The sequence below is a fragment of the Panulirus ornatus genome, chromosome 52 (genome assembly GCF_036320965.1).
Source record: "Panulirus ornatus isolate Po-2019 chromosome 52, ASM3632096v1, whole genome shotgun sequence".
NCBI classification, from domain to species: domain Eukaryota; kingdom Metazoa; phylum Arthropoda; class Malacostraca; order Decapoda; family Palinuridae; genus Panulirus; species Panulirus ornatus.
Genome location: NC_092275.1, coordinates 16,646,995 through 16,667,905, shown reverse-complemented (window position 1 = coordinate 16,667,905; position 20,911 = coordinate 16,646,995). Strand labels below are relative to the sequence as shown.

Here is a 20,911-nt window from a genome sequence, read left to right as displayed (position 1 = left end):
GCACTTGAATTTACACTCTTCTGTAGTCTTTTATCGTATTCTTTTTTTCTGAATGGGTACAGTTTCTTTTTGCAATCCAATGAACTTCTGGAAATTTTTGAAAGGAAATACAGTGTACACATTGTGGCATTAGATTACTGAATGAGTAACAGTGGGTTATGAGAACCAGAATTAAAAGCAAAGTATGTCATATTGGTTATACATATTTTTTTATGAAATATGTGAAATGTCTTAAATGCACATCAACTAAAAGTGTTTACAGTTCTTCTGAGATGCACTTCGATTTTTAAACAACTATATTTTTTAACAGTTAGAGGCTGGGAGAACTTGTTAATGGCCAGCCATCACCATGGGTGCCCCTTGTCCTCATCAGTATATCATAGACAAAAACTTCAGTGCCAGACTTCTAGCAGAGAAAAGAGAGGTATGGTTGTGTCGATATGATTAATTTTTGTATCTGATATTAGGTGTATTCTTTTAATCATAATGATTTTTCTTATTTGGGAGATGTGAAAGGAAAAAGTTGAGAGAAAATGTAAATAAAAGCAAGGTTATCAGGTTTAGTAGTGGAAAGAGATGAGGTACCTGGATTGTAAGTTTGAAGAGAGGTTAGTCTGGAGGAAGGGGGATATTTTGGATACTTTGGAGTAGACATGGCAATGAATGGAATTGTATGGCAGTGAGTGGAACTGTGGAAGCTGAAGTGATCCATAGGGTAGGGGAGGATAACGCCCTGGGGTCATTGAGGAGTGTGTGGAAAGAGAGATTTTTGTTTGTAAGGGCAAAGATGGGATTGTTTAATGGAGTAGTAGTTCCAACAATGTATAAGTGCAAGGTATGGGGTCAAGACAGGAAAGTATAGAAGAGGGTCAATTGAGTAAGAAATGATAGGGTAAGAGATGGGTGTGATAATGAGAAAAGTATGGTTTAGAGAGAGCTTAAGGTGTGCTCAGTTGGTTTGGACACATGGATGTGGTGAGTGAGGAGAGGGTTGATTAAGAGAGTATATGTATCAGAAGTGGAGGGGAAGGATGGAGTGAAAGATGTTTTGAGTACTCAGGACCTGAACATGTTTGAGGGTGTAAGGTGTGCATAGAGGGAATTCGAGTGATGTGGTGTATAGAGGATGATATACTGTCAACAGATTGAACCAAGACATAAGTCAGGGGAAATCATGGAAAGGTTTGTGAGGTCTGGTTGTGAATATGGAGTGTTGGTTTCAGTGCATTACGTATGATAACTAGAGAGTGGATGAGTGCACCTCTTCATCTGTGCTTGACACTATCTTACTTATGCAGGAAACAGAGAACAAGTATGAAAGAAATGATAGAAATTGTTTTTTGACTCCTGTGGAAGCAAGTGTTCTCTCCCTTGCTCCTGATTTTACTTTCATAATGAAATTTTTTCTTATTTCAAAATCCAAGTTTTTATGCATATTGATCCATAATCTTTCAGGTGTAGATTGCATATGATGGTAGTGCTTCAGTTTAAAGCTTAGATAGGAGGATCCTTATATGTCCCCAAATGGAACTTCATGTGCTTCAGATTAGATTCAATTTCAGTCTTCTCTTTCAAGTCAAAAATTTGAGAAAAACTGTATTTATGTTTTAATTCTACACATAAAGTTAACAGATTTGATGCACCTTTGAAGCTTAGAAGTGATGGGATACAAAAAGTATCAAGGTCCATACATATGACTTGTGATGCTTCTTTTTATTATAATATTTTCAGGTTACATAAGGATTTATAATTGATGAGATCAAAAGCATATTGATGCTTTTGGTGTTTTGCTTAGAGAACTGTGTCATGATCTTTCACCTCTGGTATTTGCTTGTGAATGATATTTTCATTGATACATTTTAACAAATCATGCATTAGTTTCACTTTGTATTATGTTGATTTGACTTTTGATATTATAAGTTGCTGTTACCATATAAACTTATTGAGGGTGGCAGAATTTTTTATATTGCTGTGAGTTGTTTATTATAAACATACTTCAGATTTTATTGTACATTATCCATTTTATCTAATGACGATTTTAAAGACAGTACTGATTCCATTCTTTGTTTTGTTTTTACAAAGTTTGTTCTGATTTGTAGAAGCATTATTTTTTTTGTGTGCATTTGAAATTGCTGTATCAGTGAAGGTAGAATAGAAAAAGACTGTTTTCCTAAAGCCCTTAAAGTTTGAAATCCAATATTTAATGTATTCAAGATTACTACCAAAGTGGAGCATGAGATTACAGAATTGATCATGTTGTTTAACATGAGCTGCCATAGCCTGTTCCATTGTGCTCATAATTTGAATGTGTACTAGTAAAGCTATGTGCTTTTATTAAGTATTTTTTATAATTCTTCCATTGTAATGGCATCCAGAAACATGAAAGTGATAGTGTTTGATGTAGTGTTGTGAAGAGGAAGTATATTACATTTATCATCATGCAGAAGTTAGAAATCTTACATAAAAGTGGATAAGTGCATCACATGAGTGACTGATGGTGTTAACTCTATATAATATCAAGAGGCAGAAGGGAAAAGCTTTTCCATTCTGTTTATGAATCTACCATGGGCTTTGCTAATTGTAGATCATTGCATGAAGCTAGATCAACTGACTTTGATAGGTTTTTACCAGTTTTCCTTTGGTTAGCATGATACGTTTAAGGAGTATAAGTAGGTTTTTGTATGTTCCTTTCTTTGATTTTATTGGATGTTTATCGGTTGTTTTGTATAATATGTATATAAATGTATTACATACAACTTTTATAATCTGCTTTAGGCTAATATGCAGAACATTCAGTTAAGGTTACAGTATAATCAGACCATAATCAGTGGCCCATATTTCTTAAATCCAAAAAAATTTCAAAAATTTTTCATTGCTTAATTTCAAGAATTGTGGATCCTCATTGTTGAGTATAAAGGTAATTAACCTCAACTTTCTTAAACTTATATTTAGACAGTACCAATTGTGCTATACTTCAGGGTACATGTGAATGGTGTGGTGCTGGAGGCTCAAGCCTAAGGTTGTGTTTATATTCCGGATGCATGCGAGTTGGCTGTGGAGAAGCCCATGCTGACCATTCAACCTTCCACAACAGTCAGTTTCCTTCTCACTGTATCACCTTAAATTTGACTTCTCTTCGTTCATGGTGCTACGTATGTGAAATGGAGGTAAGCTACTGCTTACATCACCTGTTCAGATTTCATGTATCACTTATATAATATAATCATTTCAACCAGTGTTTTAGATTTACTAAGTCTAACGTGTGAGTAATATACACCCAGTCCTTGAGATACGAGGTATAGGTTTACCAGATTCTTTATACAATGTTTAAAGATTTTTGACAAGAAATTGTGAGATGAAATCCAGTGTTTCATATTTGCTGTTTCAGCATAAAGGATCCTGAATGATATTGTGCAAGTGGTTGAGTTGTCTCTCTGAGATCTTTGTGACTATTCGATAAGTTTCACCATCCTCCATTGTCTCATCTTTTATGACATGTAAGATTATTTCTAAATGGGGAAACAGAAGGAGTCATGCGGGGAGTGCTCATCCTCCTCGAAGGCTCAGACTGGGGTGTCTAAATGTGTGTGGATGTAACCAAGATGAGAAAAAAGGAGAGATAGGTAGTTTGTTTGAGGAAAGGAACCTGGATGTTTTGGCTCTGAGTGAAACGAAGCTTAAGGGTAAAGGGGAAGAGTGGTTTGGGAATGCCTTGGGAGTGAAGTCAGGGGTTAGTGAGAGGACAAGAGCAAGGGAAGGAGTAGCATTACTCCTGAAACAGGAGTTGTGTGAGTATGTGATAGAGCCTAAGAAAGTAAACTCTAGATTGATATAGGTAAAACTGAAAGTGGATGGAGAGAGACGGGTAATTATTGGTGCATATGCACCTGGGCATGAGTAGAAAGATCATGAGAGGCAAGTGTTTTGGGAGCAGCTGAGTGTGTTAGTAGTTTTGATGCACGAGACCGGGTTATAGTGATGGATGATTTGAATGCAAAAGTGGGTAATGTGGCAGTTGAGGGAATAATTGGTGTACATGGGGTGTTCAGTGTTGTAAATGAAAAATGGTGAAGAGCTAGTAGATTTATGTGCTGAAAAAGGACTGGTGATTGGGAATACCTGGTTTAAAAAGAGAAATATACATAAGTTTACATATGTAAGTAGGAGAGATGGCCAGAGAGCATTATTGGATTACATGTTAATTTATAGGTGTGCGAAAGGGAGACTTTTGGATGTTAATGTGCTGAGAGGTGCAACTGGAGGGATGTCTGATCATTATCTCGTGGAGGCGAAGGTGAAGATTTGTAGAGGATTTCAGAAAAGAAGAATGTTGGGGTGAAGAGAGTGGTGAGAGTAAGTGAGCTTGGGGAGGAGACTTGTGTGAGGAAGTATCAAGAGAGACTGAGTGCAGAATGGAAAAAGGTGAGAACAGAGGAGGTAAGGGGAGTGGGGGAGGAATGGGATGTATTTAGGGAGGCAGCGATGGCTTACGCAAAAGATGCTTGTGGCATCTCAATGCAATTGAGTGGGAGAAGTATAAAAGAAAGAGACAGGAGGTCAAGAGAAAGGTGCAAGAGGTGAAAAAAAGGGCAAATGAGAGTTGGGGTGAGAGACTATCAGTAAATTTTAGGGAGAATAAAAAGATGTTCTGGAAGGAGGTAAATAGGGTGCGTAAGACAAGGGAGCAAATGGGAACTTCAGTGAAGGGCGTAAATGGGGAGGTGATAACAAGTAGTGGTGATGTGAGAAGGAGATGGAATGAGTATTTTGAAGGTTTGTTGAATGTGTCTGATGACAGAGTGGCAGATATAGGGTGTTTTGGTCGAGGTGGTGTGCAAAGTGAGAGGGTTAGGGAAAATGATTTGGTAAACAGAGAAGAGGTAGTAAAAGCTTTGCGGAAGATGAAAGCCGGCAAGGCAGCAGGTTTGGATGGTATTGCAGTGGAATTTATTAAAAAAGGGGGTGACTGTATTGTTGACTGGTTGGTAAGGTTATTTAATGTATGTATGACTCATGGTGAGGTGCCTGAGGATTGGCGGAATGCGTGCATAGTGCCATTGTACAAAGGCAAAGGGGATAAGAGTGAGTGCTCAAATTACAGAGGTATAAGTTTGTTGAGTATTCCTGGTAAATTATATGGGAGGGTATTGATTGAGAGGGTGAAGGCATGTACAGAGCATCAGATTGGGGAAGAGCAGTGCGGTTTCAGAAGTGGTAGAGGATGTGTGGATCAGGTGTTTGCTTTGAAGAATGTATGTGAGAAATACTTAGAAAAGCAAATGGATTTGTATGTAGCATTTATGGATCTGGAGAAGGCATATGATAGAGTTGATAGAGATGCTCTGTGGAAGGTATTAAGAATATATGGTGTGGGAGGCAAGTTGTTAGAAGCAGTGAAAAGTTTTTATCGAGGATGTAAGGCATGTGTACGTGTAGGAAGAGAGGAAAGTGATTGGTTCTCAGTGAATGTAGGTTTGCGGCAGGGGTGTGTGATGTCTCCATGGTTGTTTAATTTGTTTATGGATGGGGTTGTTAGGGAGGTGAATGCAAGAGTTTTAGAAAGAGGGGCAAGTATGAAGTCTGTTGTGGATGAGAGAGCTTGGGAAGTGAGTCAGTTGTTGTTCGCTGATGATACAGCGCTGGTGGCTGATTCATGTGAGAAACTGCAGAAGCTGGTGACTGAGTTTGGTAGTGTGTGTGAAAGAAGAAAGTTAAGAGTAAATGTGAATAAGAGCAAGGTTATTAGGTACAGTAGGGTTGAGGGTCAAGTCAATTGGGAGGTAAGTTTGAATGGAGAAAAACTGGAGGAAGTAAAGTGTTTTAGATATCTGGGAGTGGATCTGGCAGCGGATGGAACCATGGAAGCGGAAGTGGATCATAGGGTGGGGGAGGGGATGAAAATTCTGGGAGCCTTGAAGAATGTGTGGAAGTCGAGAACATTATCTCGGAAAGCAAAAATGGGTATGTTTGAAGGAATAGTGGTTCCAACAATGTTGTATGGTTGCGAGGCGTGGGCTATGGATAGAGTTGTGCGCAGGAGGATGGATGTGCTGGAAATGAGATGTTTGAGGACAATGTGTGGTGTGAGGTGGTTTGATCGAGTAAGTAACGTAAGGGTAAGAGAGATGTGTGGAAATAAAAAGAGCATGGTTGAGAGAGCAGAAGAGGGTGTTTTGAAATGGTTTGGGCACATGGAGAGAATGAGTGAGGAAAGATTGACCAAGAGGATATATGTGTCGGAGGTGGAGGGAACGAGGAGAAGTGGGAGACCAAATTGGAGGTGGAAAGATGGAGTGAAAAAGATTTTGTGTGATCGGGGCCTGAACATGCAGGAGGGTGAAAGGAGGGCTAGGAATAGAGTGAATTGGATCGATGTGGTATACCGGGATTGACGTGCTGTCAGTGGATTGAATCAGGGCATGTGAAGCGTCTGGGGTATACCATGGAAAGCTGTGTAGGTATGTATATTTGCGTGTGTGGATGTATGTATATACATGTGTATGGGGGTGGGTTGGGCCATTTCTTTCGTCTGTTTCCTTGCGCTACCTCGCAAACGTGGGAGACAGCGACAAAGCAAAAAATATATATTTCTTTTTCTTTCAAACTATTCGCCATTTCCCGCATTAGCGAGGTAGCGTTAAGAACAGAGGACTGGGCCTTTGAGGGAATACCCTCACCTGGCCCAATTCTCTGTTCCTTCTTTTGGAAAATTGAAAAAAAAAACAAAAAAAAACGAGAGGGGAGGATTTCCAGCCCCCTGCTCCCTCCCCTTTTAGTCGCCTTCTACGACACGCAGGGAATACGTGGGAAGTATTCTTAATCCCCTATCCCCAGGGATTTGAAATGTATAGGTATGTATATGTTTCCTTGCGCTACCTCGCTAATGCGGGAGACGGCGACAAAGTATGATGAAATAAAATGTATTAGGATCTTCTAGCTTAGTAGAGTGAAGGATGTAAAATGAGGTTTGCAAGATGGTACTTGTGGTTATATGAAAAAAGATGTTAGAATATTAATGAAAGATGTTGATTTCAAGAATATGAGTTAAAGATTTTGGTTGCAGAATTCAGTTTTAAGAGATCCAGAATGATTGTTGGTTGTGTATGTATCATATAATGTGAGACAAGAGGAAACTGAATTTACTTTTTAGGAATTTTGAGAAAGAGCAGTAGAGGATGTAGAGCCAGGAAAATGCTTTGTGTTGCATGACTTGAATGGATTTGTCAGAGACAGAATAGGCTTGTTAGGTATGGAATCCCAGGTGTACAAGAGGACGGTTAGAATTGATATGGTTAATTTGATTTGGTAAGTCAGGCTGATAAGATTATAGGAACAGTGTAGTTAGCTGATATGCATATGATAGCTATTGGATTTGAGAAGATAGAAGAAATCTGGTTTGAATGACAACATTTATAGGGAAAGTAGGAAATATGTGGAAAAATTTTGTTTTATCATATAGCCTCAGGATCCCTTTTATGGGGCTTCTGCTGGTTCAAGGTTTTACTGCAATCAGTAACAGGGAGAGGATGAACTCATTTGGGGTGAAAAGTTCATTGAAGAGATTGTACTCCTTTTTGCCCATTGACAGTGGCACAGCCTCACCAAAGGTGAATTTTTACTTGCAGAATAACCACTGTCAGGTGAAATCTGGTAACAGGTGGAAAGAGTAGAATAGAGAATAGTTGGGTGTGACAGAAAAAAGTGTGGATTATGAACTGTAATGTGACTGAATTGTTTGGAGGACATGATTTAGGATGTAGTAGATATGTCTGTAGATGCTTGGATTTCCATGTTTTATCCATGACATTACAGTTCACATTGATCACATGTATTTTTGGATTGATATTTCCAATTCTGCAATGCATCTTAAGGGTTCAGATATTGGTTACACTCCAGTGTGAGAGTTTTCGAATTCTGTGGACTCTTGACTTTGTGATATGGAACAGAGATAGTATGTGGCTATGTAGCAGCAACACTTGCATTAAGAGTGCCTGTTAACATGCATCATAATGGTATATTTGGTGTTCATGCTCACTGTCATCACTGAAATTGGGGAACTGGGATTTGAGGCATTTGTTTAATTGTTTACCAGAGGCCAAATTCTTAGTTTAACATAGCCCTTATTTCTGATTGTGGAAATTGTTGAAAATTATTGTAGATATATCCTAGAAAGCTCCTTGGTATTGGAAGTTGTCTTTCATCGAAATTGTTATTGTGCAGCAATGTATAGATAACACTACCTCATAAAATGACTGAATTGCATATTAGTGTATTATATTAGTCTGACTTGCTTACTGGCAATATTTTGAAATCACAGGATTGCAGTTTGAAACACTTGGAACAGTTTACTCTGCACTTGTTTTAGTTTTCCAGTATGTTGTTATACATTACAGAGAAGTGTCTTTTTGGTTTAAGCTAATCATGATGCATAATTTTGCTGTTTTTTGTAGGTAACTTCATCTGTAATGGCAAGTCTCAGTGTACCTCCAGGTCAACAGCAGCACCTTGGAGGACCAATCAGTGCTCCTGGGGTAGCTGTGGCTCAGCCTATAACACCTAGCCAGTCTAGTGCAGAAGATGATGATGATGAAGAGGAAGGGGAGGAGGTAAAACCAAGAGGTTTGTACAGAAGATTTTCAAAGTTTATGCCTTTTTCTAAAGTGCTGAGTTGATGTAGGTGGTGTATTGAGATGTTAAGGGGTTCTTATCACTTTTGCCCTCTTCACATTAACCATGAAAATGGTTTGATTGTTTTTTTACACCTGTAGTTGAAAAATTTTGTTGATGTGCAATACAGGTGATCCCAATTTGCAGCAAGTTTAGTTGAAATTAAAGAAGAAAATGGAAATTGATATTATGCAATTGCTACTCCTTGTTTACAGTATAAGCATTTGTTTACTACTCATTGGGTCATGTTTTATTTTTCTTGTACTCTGAACCATTCCTTGCCAGCTTGGTCATCCACCTCTTCATGTACCCTGGTGGCCTCATTGACAACATTTCATCCCCTGTATGTCTCATCACTCCAATTCCTTCCCATAAAAACTACAACCCAAACAACAAACAAAACAGATTTCTCGGGACAATCATAAGCTACTGTGCAACTACAAGCACTCAGCACCTACATATTGAAACCAAAATTCTTCCAATACATGACCTTTTTCAGTGTGTTCAGTACCCAGTTCTCTGCAACAGCAATACACTTTTCCCACCCAAAGCCCTCCATAACCACCCACCCACCGTTATGGGAGAATGAAAAACTCGCTGCTGCCTCTCACTTAAGTAAAATATTGCCACAATTCTCCCCTCTCTCAACAAATAGGACATTAGAAAAAAAAGCATTCACACAACAATGATTCAACAAGCACTAAACATTCATCCCCATAAACTTGTCTTAAACTCTGTTCCAGTCAACACATATCAGAAACTACACTCCACAGACATATTGGAGTTACATTTTCTCATATATGCCCTGGACACCACCAGTCTCTCAATTATTAGAAACATGGATTCAACATGTCATGAGACTGATCATTCCTAAGATGATATTTTCACCACTGATGACACTGAACACCTACTCAGCAGTGTTCTTCATTCATGAAACAGACACACTATCACTGCTTCTTGACTTTTAATCCCATCCAGCTCTGTGGGAACTCCGTAGGAGGGGGTATTGGTGCTATCTGTCCATCCATCTATCTATCTGTTTATCTATATCTCTGATGCCCATTCCCTCCTGGAAATCCCTCAAGGGGCTGGCCATGGTAGAGTCTCCACAACTGGTGAACTCTAGTGCCACTTCTTAGTCTTTAGTACGTCACGCTGAAGAGACCACTGGTAGAAGGCAATTCTTGCACATTGTTTCTAGAGGCTCCTGCCCAGTGTTCCTTCTGACTACTTTCTACTTTTTTTTTTCTCCCTAATATACCTGGTATTGGTGCAGAAAGGTGATATTACGTTCTATACCCAATTTCCTTTCTTACCTCAGCAAAGTAGCATCAAGAAGAAATGGTAACATCAGGAAAAGATGGACAGTGGTTTCATTTTCACACATACATTTTTAATCATGTATAATGCATCAAAACCATGCAGATATTAAGACAAAGGTGTTAACATATTCTGTCTGCAAACGGTAATATTAGAAGTGAGAAGTAACTTTTGATGAGGCTTTATCATCGTCAGTGGATGGGAAAGAGTTATGTGTCTTCCAGGACCTTGTTGGCCCGAAGGAGCCCATTTTACCTTGCTTTTATGTAGAGCAAAGCCTTAAAACTCCTTGAGTCCATACAGCATTTTAGGGTTACATAATGATGATGATGATGATCACAAACACACACTTACATGATATATACTGTACATACATACATTTTTTCATACTACCTAGTTCTAAGCATGCTCTCATAATGTATACACTGCCAACTATTAGCCATTTAGAATTGTATGTGTGTTTGCATCCTGCCAGTAGTCAGATGACCATTAAAGGGAATAGAATAGAGTTTAGATTACATGTAAGTAAATGTACTGTATCATAATGGCAGTAAAATTAATACAAGTTTAAATTTTATTTCAGGGTTAGTTGGCCTCCGCAACTTAGGCTTAACTTGCTACATGAACTCTGCTCTTCAGGCCATGAGTAACTCTGTTCCTCTAGCTCAGTTTATGATTGAGTGTCCAGCATTCTTGCGCACTGATAGAAAAACACCTGGCCTAGCAAGACCATTTCAGAGATTAATGATTGAAATGTGGCACAAAAAAAGACCAAGTTTTGTCACACCCTCTCTTTTGTATCATGGTTTTAAACAGGTAAGCATTTTGACCCTGGTATACCACATTGTTCCAATTCACTCTATTCTCTGCATCCTCTCACCCTCCTGTATGTTCAGGCCCTGATCACTCAAAATCTTTTTCACTCCATCCTTCCACCTCCAATTTGGTTAGGTGATGCCATTTCCTGTAGGGTGAGGTGGCCCTGGGAATGGATAAAGGCAAACAATATGATTATATCTGTGATTCTGTCTCCTGCTTGTCACTTGAAGATGCCACTAGATCTGTTTTGTTTTCATACAGCAACTGATTCACCTCCCAGGCTACCCCTCTTTCTAAGACTCTTACTTTGCTTACCTCCCAGTCTATAGATATATTAAACAGCCATAGTGACATTAGTCAGTGTGGATGCAGATCCATCATCCCTTTCAGCTTACACTTGGGTCTTACTTTTCTACTAAAAACTCACTCATCAAAAACTATGGATATGCTTTTTAGAACATGTGATATCCCGAATTTGGAATGTATTGTATATTTAGACAGTGTTTGTAGTTAAACCTTGTCAAGCAGTATAGCAGAAGCTCTACCATGTCTGCTTACTAATTTTTTGCATCTTCCTGAGGGTTTTTGATGGTGTGGTTTGGATGGGAAGGGTCTGGTGCAAGACAGTGAGTTTACAAGGAGAGTGTATGATTGTACAATTAAAGGGAATGGTGTGGGTGGAAGACCATTTGTGACATGGGCAAATAGGGTGGAGGAATACTGGAGGGAGAGAAATAGTGGAAGAATGCATGGAATGGTTTATGCTAGGGAGGCATATAGGGACAGGGATAAGTAGAGACTCTTTTGCTCTGGTCACCCCTTGATGGGAGTTCCCAGAGGGAACAGATGTCAGAGATATAGATAGAAGTGCTGAGCATATTGTATTAGAATTATTTTTGTTTTGTGGTGATGTTTCATGATTTTGTGGCTAGGCAGCCAGAGGTTGTTCTGAGAACCTTATCTGGTTTGTTTTATAGTTTTGTTATGTTGGTATTGACATGGTAGGCAACCAGGCAGGTGAGGCATAGATTATGATGAACCAGATAAACTGTTGTAGAGGATACAAAGGGATTGATTCTTTTCTTTTTCCAAAACTGGTGCAGGCCAGTGTTATGAGGGCCTTAAGATTGTGTATATCCTTTATGGTGATATTTGTGGCATGGAGAGTGAATGTCATGTGTTTGTTATATGTGATGCCCAGTATAGTTAGAGTTTTGTTGAGTATAGGGTTGTTCAATCAGTGGCAAGAGAGTGCAGGTTGTCCTCATGTATGTCTGGGATTAAAAGGGGTGACTTAAGACCTCTGTGGTGATGAAGAGAGTATGTTTTTGATGAGCCAGCTAGAGTATGAATGTGGGCAAATGAGGCTGTTTTGTTTGCTCCTGGTGCAACTTCACTAAAGCTGGCCATGGCATTCATGTGAAAAACAGTCTCAGAATTTTGTGGATGTAGGTTAGTTCAGGAGACAGTTGAAATGAATTAACAGGACTCAAAGGTACAACATGGAGAGCACAGTTCTGGAGATCTGGTATGTGAAGTTAGGATTTTGCTGTATATTTAAAGATTAAGAGAAATTGTCATTGTTCCTTTTACCTCTTTCCTTGCAGTTGTACCCAATGTTTCGAGGATATACGCAACAGGATTCTCAAGAGTTTCTGCGATACTTTATGGATCAGCTACATGAAGAACTTAGAGAGCCTCGGTTAATGTCACACGAGGATGAGGAGAAAGAAATGGAAGGTAGGGAAACGTTAACAAACATTATTTGCACAATTTAGTTATGGATATTTACATCGCTAGCAATAAATTATGAAGAGGCAACGCTAAAATTTTATTTGTAGGGAGGTATGCGTCCTTGCCCTTTTGCTACTCATATCTATAACTGATTGCCACATAAGGTACCTGTGACCACAGAAAAAAGCACTGAGACTATTTGTCTTTGATTAATTGCTTTGGAGAGAGAGGTAGTTTCAGATGATGTACTAAGGATATGGTGTTCATTTTATCAAAATTTTTTTTTTTTTTTTTTTTTTTTTTTTGCTTTGTCGCTGTCTCCCGCGTTTGCGAGGTAGCGCAAGGAAACAGACGAAAGAAATGGCCCAACCCACCCCCATACACATGTATATACATACGTCCACACATGCAAATATACATCCCTACACAGCTTTCCATGGTTTACCCCAGACGCTTCACATGCCTTGATTCAATCCACTGACAGCACGTCAACCCCGGTATACCACATCGCACCAATTCACTCTATTCCTTGCCCTCCTTTCACCCTCCTGCATGCTCAGGCCCCAATCACACAAAATCTTTTTCACTCCATCTTTCCACCTCCAATTCGGTCTCCCTCTTCTCCTCGTTCCCTCCACCTCCGACACATATATATACTTTTTTTTTGTATGGTTTTGTTATAAATTATCACTGAATTTTGAATGCTTCTTTTGACAAATTAAGGTGAATTTAAGTCAATAGATTAGAATTAGATAAGGTAGGTAGTAATGGAGAACATAACATATTTAGGAGACAATTTAAGTGCATGAGGATAACATCCTATAAAAAGAAAATGAGAAAAAAGCATGAAATACTGTGTATTGCTGAAGTAAAAGTAGTGGAGTATTTAAGATGTGCTAATATACTAAGTAACCTACTTCCAGAGGAGGAAGAAATATCAACAGGAAGCCTTTCAGAGCGGGAGGAATCTCAGTCTGAAGCAGAATATGAAACCTGTGACTCAGGGGTGTCTGAGCAGTCTTCAGGGTCATCAGATCACCACCCCAGCAAGAGAAAGAAGAGGCAGCATGGGGGAATGGACGTAGAAACTGGGATTACTCATAGAAGTAGTAATCGGTAATGCTTATTATTTTTATTATTTACTTGTTTATAACTCAGACACTGGTGTTCTTTGTTGAATTTCCTTGTGAGTGGTAACACTGTGAGTGATGAGTCACCTTCAGTGGGCTCTATCATGAGTGTACAGAAATGAGTACAGCATCATTAATGGCATTCATTTCCCAAAGGAGCCCTCTTTAACCAAGCTTTCTTGTGGAGTGTGGCCTTGAAGTGGTGAGAACCCCATAAAAGGTGTTCAAGGGCTGCTTGAGTGACATCCGTCTCTTAAGATCTTTCTGTCGCTGGAACCTTTGGTGGGTGGTGATGGCAGATTAGCCTTTAGTTTGCCTAATGTTAACACACCTTGTGAGCATGATTTATCATTCACTCGCTTTCCTGGGCCTTTTTCCAAATATTCTCTTATCCCTTCCAGAAAGCTAACCATTTTCCCTTCCTCTTGTTTCTTTCTGATTTGCTCCCCTTTGTTTATGATACTGCTCTGTCATCAAGCATCCTTTCCTCATAACCAAACCACATGAGTGTATTTCCCTAAATCCATCCTGAGATACCACACCATTTCTTCCTGTAATTGACACACCTACATCTGTTGTAAATTTCAACATTATTCACTCTGTCATGTTGGCTTGTACTACAAGCACTCTTAAAAGTGCTCATTTCCATGGGTTGAATATCAGAACTGTCTACTCTGTTCATGTCCATTTTTCACACTTTTATGTTTAGAGTATTGGAACTGTGCCATACCTTGGTCCTTTTTATACATGTGTGGTCACATTTCCTGTTAGTTGTTCTTCTCATGGATCTATTCATTTTTTTCCCTTGGACAGCTCTCTTCTGTTTATCTTCATTTACTGTTCCTTGTTTTCATAATACTGAACCAGATACTTAAATGATCTAACTTCCTCTGTTGATTAATCACTCATCCTTACACTCAACTTCAGTTAACTCAATTTATTTATCATTTATGGCATTTTCAAGTCTACTGGTTCCCTCTTCTCTCTTTCAAAAATCATCCCACCTTGTTTAGTTCACCAGCATGACTTTCACAGTACAGGGTTAATTAGTGATTCTTTCTCCAGTGTGACCCATATCTGGTTGTCTCTTTTCCAGGACTTTGGCAGTTCTTTTCTCATGGCCCTTGACTAAAGCATTTAATAGGGTATGACACAAATTTTTTCTTTCTAAAGTTCCTTCCTGTGGCTTTTCCACTTCTTGTTGATTTTTGATGCATAGTTTCCCTGGAGGCAAAGGTGAAGATATGTAGAGGTTTTCAGAAAAGAAGAGAGAATGTTGGGGTGAAGAGAGTGATGAGAGTAAGTGAGCTTGGAAAGGAGACTTGTTTGAGGAAGTACCAGGAGAGATTGAGTGCAGAATGGAAAAAGGCGAGAGTAAATGACGTAAGGGGAGTTGGGGAGGAATGGGATGTGTTTAGGGAAGCAGTGATAGCTTGCGCAAAAGATGCCTGTGCCATGAGAAAGGTGGGAGGTGGGCAGATTGAAAAGGGTAGTGAGTGGTGGGATGAAGAAGTAAGATTGTTAGTGAAAGAGAAGGGAGAGACATTTGGATGATTTTTGCAGGGAAATTGTGCAAATGACTGGGAGATGTATAAAAGAAAGAGGCAAGAGGTCAAGAGAAAGGTGCAAGAGGTAAAAGAGAGGGCAAATGAGAGTTAGGGTGAGCGAGTATCATTAAATTTTATCGAAAAATAAAAAGATGTTTTAGAAGGAGGTAAATAGAGTGCGTAAGACAAGAGAACACATGGGAACATCATTGAAGGGGGCAAATGGTGAGATAATGACAAATAGTAGTGAATTGAGAGGGAGAGGGAGTGAGTATTTTGAAGATTTGTTGAATGTGTGTGATGATAGAGTGGCATATATTGGGTGTTTTTGTCGATGTGCTATGTGAAGTGAGAGGGTCTGGGAGAATGATTTGGTAAACAGAGAAGAGGTAGTGAAAGCTATGTGGAAGATGAAAGCCGGCAAGGCGGCAGGTTTGGATGGTATTGCCGTGGAATTTATTAAAAAAGGGGGTGACTGGGTTGTTGACTGGTTGGTGAGGATATTCATTGTATGTATGGTTCATGGTGATGTGCCTGAGGATTGGTAGAATTCATGTATAGTGCCTTTGTACAAAGGCAAAGGGGATAAAGGTGAGTGTTCAAATTAAAGAGGTATGAGTTTGTTGAGTATTCCGTGGAAATCATATGGGAGGGTATTGATCAAGAGGGTCAAGGCATTTACAGAGCATCAGATTGGGGAGGAGCAGTGTGGTTTCAGAAGTGGTGGAGGATATGTGGATTAGGTGTTTGCTTTGAAGAAGGTAAGTGTGAAATACTTGGAAAAGCAGATGGATTTGTATGTAGCATTTATGGATCTGGAGAAGGCTTATGATAGGGTTGATAGAGATGCTCTGTGGAAGGTATTAAGAGTATATGGTGTGGGAAGTAAGTTGCTAGAAGCAGTGAAAAGTTTTTATCGAAGATGTAAGGCATGTATACGGGTAGAAAGAGAGGAAGTGAGTGGTTTCCAGTGAATGTTGGTTTGCGATAGGGGTGTGTGATGTCTCCATGTCTGTTTAATTTGTTTATGGATGGGGTTGTTAGGGAGGTGAATGCAAGAGTTTTGTAGAGAGTTGCAAGTATGCAGTCTGTTATGGATGATGAGAGGGGCTTGGGAAGTGGGTCAGTTGTTGTTTGCTGATGATACAATGCTGGTGGTGGGAAGTGGGTCAGTTGTTGTTTGCTGATGATACAATGCTGGTGGGTGATTCGGTTGAGAAACTGCAGAAGTTGGTGACTAAGTTTGGTAGAGTGTGTGAAAGAATAAAGCTGAGAGTAAATGTAAATAAGAGCAAGGTTATTAGGTTCAGTAGGGTTGAGGGAGAAAGAATACTTCCCACGCATTACCCGCGTGTTGTAGAAGGCGACTAAAGAGGATGGGAGCAGGGAGGGCTAGAAACACTCCCCTCCTTATATTTTAACTTTCTAAAAGGGGAAACAGAAGAAGGAGTCACGCAGGGAGTGCTCATCCTCCTCGAAAGCTCAGATTGGGGTGTCTTAATGTGTGTGGATGTAACCAAGATGAGAAAAAAGGAGAGATAGATAGTATGTTTGAGGAAAGGAACCTGGATGTTTTGGCTCTAAGTGAAATGAAGTGCAAGGGTAAAGGGAAAGAGTGGTTTGGGAATGTTTTGGGAATAAAGTCAGGGGTTGGTGAGAGGACAAGAGCAAAGGAAGGAGTAGCATTGCTCCTGAAACAGAAGTTGTGTGAGTATGTGATAGAGTGTAAGAAAGTAAACTCTAGATTGATAACTGAAAGTGGATAGAGAGAGATGGGTGATTATTGGTGCCTATGCACCTGGGCATGAGAAGAAAGTTCAAGAGAGGCAAGTGTTTTGGGAGCAGCTGAGTGAGTGTGTTAGCAGTTTTGATGCATGAGACCGAGTTATAGTGATGAGTGATTTGAATGCATAGGTGAGTAATGTGGTAGTAGAGGGAATAATTGGTGTACATGTGGTGTTCGGTGTTGTAAGTGGAAATTGTGAAGAGCTTGTACATTTGTAGGCTGAAAAAGGACTGGTGATTGGGAATACCTGGTTTAAAAAGAGAGATATACATAAGTATATGTATGTAAGTAGGAGAGATGGCCAGAAAGCGTTATTGGATTATGTGTTAATTGAAAGGCATGTGAAAGAGAGACTTTTCAGTATTAATGTAGTGAGAGGTGCAACTGGAGGGATGTCTGATTAGAAAAGTATGATAGATTAAATGTATACCCAAAGTTTCTGCTTTATGTTGATTATTTCCAGGTCAGCACCATACTGTTTGCTCAGATTACTAAGTACACCCCTTGCAAATGGAAAAAGATTTAAAGGTAATAGGAAAAATATAGATGGACAGGTAGACAGATAGATAGATAAACTTATGTATATAGATAATACAGGTAGCTTTGTTTGTGATTTTTACATGTATATTCTTCCTTCTACAGGAGCCTCCTATTGCATGACCATGAGACAACAGAATTCTCTGATGCAGTATCAGACACCACCTTACTTGACTCAGACTCTGCTGGTGTGATATCCTCTTCGGCTTCTCCCCAAGTCCACTCCTCAATTACCAGTGGTCTTGGTTCCAGCAAGCCATCTATAGCATCTTTCACATCATCCTTTAGGGGTTAGTATAGCTATAGTTACTAATGATATTGCGATGTCTGTTTCATATGGATTTTTTAAAATACATCAAATAATCTGATCATCAGTTTTGAATTGAGAATAATTTCATGAAAAGTTCTGTTTCTTACAAGAATCATTGTGAATATTGAATGATTATGATTATAATCAAACACCTGATTCCTATGATTACAGTTATATGGATTATTTTGGAGAAAGCATTGATTTCAATGATTTGGAGGAAGTTCAATGTTGAAACCTTTTATTTACATTTGTTTTACTATTGTAATGTGTTACTGTTTTTAAATGTCTTAAAAATATTTTCATCCTCTTTTGTCCCCAAAAAATGATCAGTCTGATATCCCAGAATGCATTCCTAATTTATACTGTTGCATGTTAGGGAAAATCAGTTTTGATTAATGTGATATTGATTTAATTCCTCTGGACGGATCATGTGCACATAAGCTTGTCTCTCGGCAAATTCTTATGAATCCTTAAACCGTGTTCATCATGTTCAAGTGTAACATAAACTTTTGTGCTGATACAGATGCTTCTTACTTTTCATTTTGCCCAGTATCCTGATTTGTCAAGTGAAACTTCAGTTACGGCATTTCTTAGGTAGAATTCTTGTTGTTGCTTTTGAAAGTGGACAGAGTCTGAATGCACTCTTTTGTCCTTTTTTCATGGGAAAAGTTTGGCTTACATGCTTTTGTAGAATTACATCATTCTCAGACTGCTGAGTTGGCCTGCAGGTTGAGATATGAAAATCCATAATGCTTAGGACCAAACAGAGTGCAGATTTCTAGAATTTACAGGTATTTGAAACATGAGGCCTTATATTGTGGTCTGAATGTATTGTAACCTTAAGAGAGTGTTCTGAATACCTAATGCAAGATTTGATTTTATTTTATATGTGTAATTTTCCTTAGGCATATGGAGATAGAACAGTAAGGTTGCATCAGGATTGAAAGAATAACAGCCTCACTTAAACAAATACAGTATCTAACTCATATTTAATGCATAAAAACCGTAGCCCACCATCCCTAGCTGAATTGAGCAGACCACTCCATGGTTTATGATTAATTATTGCTTCATCTACCCTGGTACAGCAGTTGACAGCATGTCTCCACACACCACAGTGATCCAATTTGTTCTGTCTATTGCACACCTCTCACCCTATTGAATTGAATCCTCAACACCCCAAAACCTCCTTCATTTCATGCATTCATTTTTTTCTTAGTCTCCTTTCCTCTCTGCAAATGACATTACACTGTTAGCAAACTCTAGTGTACTTTAAAAGATGGTGACAAAATTGATGAGACTATTTAAAAGAAGAAAACTGAGAATATGAACAGAATTGAAGATATGAGGTGCATCATGGGATGAGATGGTATTGTTTGAGTGAAAACTTGATTGGGATAACCTAGAAGTTAAATGCTTTAGTTACCCTTGGTGGATGTGGCAGTGGATGGAACTGTGGGTGCTGAAGTGAGCCAGAGGGTGGAAAAAGGAGGCAGGGTCATGGGTGTATTAAGGACTGTGTGGAAGGAAAGGTCAGTGTGTGTAAGGGCAAATATGCGTATATTTAAAGGTATAACAATCTATCAATCTACATCTCTGATACCTGTTCCCAACTGGAACCCCCTCAAGGGGGTAGCCATGGCAGTGGTGTTTGAAAGGAAACAGAGTGAAAGTATAGATTTTGTAAAACTGTATGGAGTGAAACAAGAAAGTGTACTGAATTGTACTATGGATATTGGGGGAAAAAGATTGGAAGAAGTGAGAGAAGTTAAATATGTAGGAGCTGTCTTCATTAAGTGTTGTGATATGAAAGGAGAGATAAAGGAGAGAGCAGTGCAAGGTAGAAGAGTCATTGGATCCCTTAATAGAATATGGAAGGCTAGAGGTGTAAGTTTGGAAGTGAAGAGAGGATTAAGGGAGAGCATAATCCTCCCAACCCTAACCTATGCAACTGAAACATGGACATGGAATGAGGAACAGAGGCTGTGGAAATGAGCTATTTGAGAAGAGCATGTGGTGTGACTAGATGGAAAGAAGAAGGAAATGAAGGGGTGTATGAAAGATGTGGTATGGTAGGGAATGCAGAGGGAATGAGCTTTGGAGTGGTAGAATGGGTGAAACATAATCTTTTAGGTGGTTTGGGCATGTGGTAAGAATGCAAGACAGGAAGTTTACAGGGATAGTACAATTAAAGGTGTTGGTATGAGAGGAAGACCACCTGTGATGTGGGCAAATAGGGTGGAGGAATACTAGAGGGAAAGAAATAGTAAGAATTTGTGGAAAGGTGTATGCAAGGGAGGCATGTAAGGACAAGGATAAGTGGAGACCCTTTTGCCATGGTCACCCCTTGATGGAGTTCCTGGAGGGAACAGTCATAAGGGATATAGATAGATAGGCAGTTAAGAGTCTCTATAACTAGTGAACTACATTTCCACTTCTTAGCCTTTAGTGCCTCACCCTTAACAGGCCACTGGCAGAGGGCAACTCTAGCACAGTGTTTGCAGAGGCTCCTATTATGTTACGTATTTCCAATCGTTAATGTGGACTTTGGCAGAGCCATAATTGCTCTATCGATGATGACCAATAATAAGCGGTCTAAAGCAAGTTCTCTGAGTAGATAGTGAAATTAGAACAATTACGGAAGTGTGATTGAGGACAAGAGAAAGGTTTTAGATCAGATTGAGATAGCATAGTTATAAGAAAGATTGAGTTACAAGATAGAACATGGTTCGAAAAGAAACAATTTCGCAGATCATATGCATATGGCATCCACCAACGCTCACTCCATCCACTGCAATCTGTTGGACGGAAGCAGCGGGCAACTCCACCAGGGTGCCCACGCCTCTGACGAACAAACCGCCCCCGGGGATTGGTACCCGCCTGTTAAAGAATTGTGCTGAGGCCTTATTTCAGTGTCCCATTCTTTTAATACATGTGGATTAAATTTCCTAAACCATTTCTCAGACTAACTTTGGAGTTTGTCATGTTCCATGTATAATCTGATGCAATCATTATTTTTCTTCACTTTCATGACTTTGGCATTACCCACAAACATTTTCAGGTA

General features: G+C 39.3%; 1 protein-coding gene across 1 annotated transcript in view; it reads left to right on the top strand.

The window, feature by feature from the left end:
- Positions 1-20,911, top strand: part of LOC139764992 (ubiquitin carboxyl-terminal hydrolase 20-like) — a 51,868-nt gene that overhangs the window by 6,261 nt on the left and 24,696 nt on the right. The window contains exons 2-8 of the mRNA XM_071692045.1: positions 311-424; positions 2,979-3,167; positions 8,451-8,619; positions 10,571-10,803; positions 12,414-12,546; positions 13,464-13,656; positions 17,646-17,830. Coding sequence (XP_071548146.1) covers positions 350-424; positions 2,979-3,167; positions 8,451-8,619; positions 10,571-10,803; positions 12,414-12,546; positions 13,464-13,656; positions 17,646-17,830 — 1,177 coding nt within the window. The 5' untranslated portion in view covers positions 311-349. The remainder of the gene's footprint in view (positions 1-310; positions 425-2,978; positions 3,168-8,450; positions 8,620-10,570; positions 10,804-12,413; positions 12,547-13,463; positions 13,657-17,645; positions 17,831-20,911) is intronic.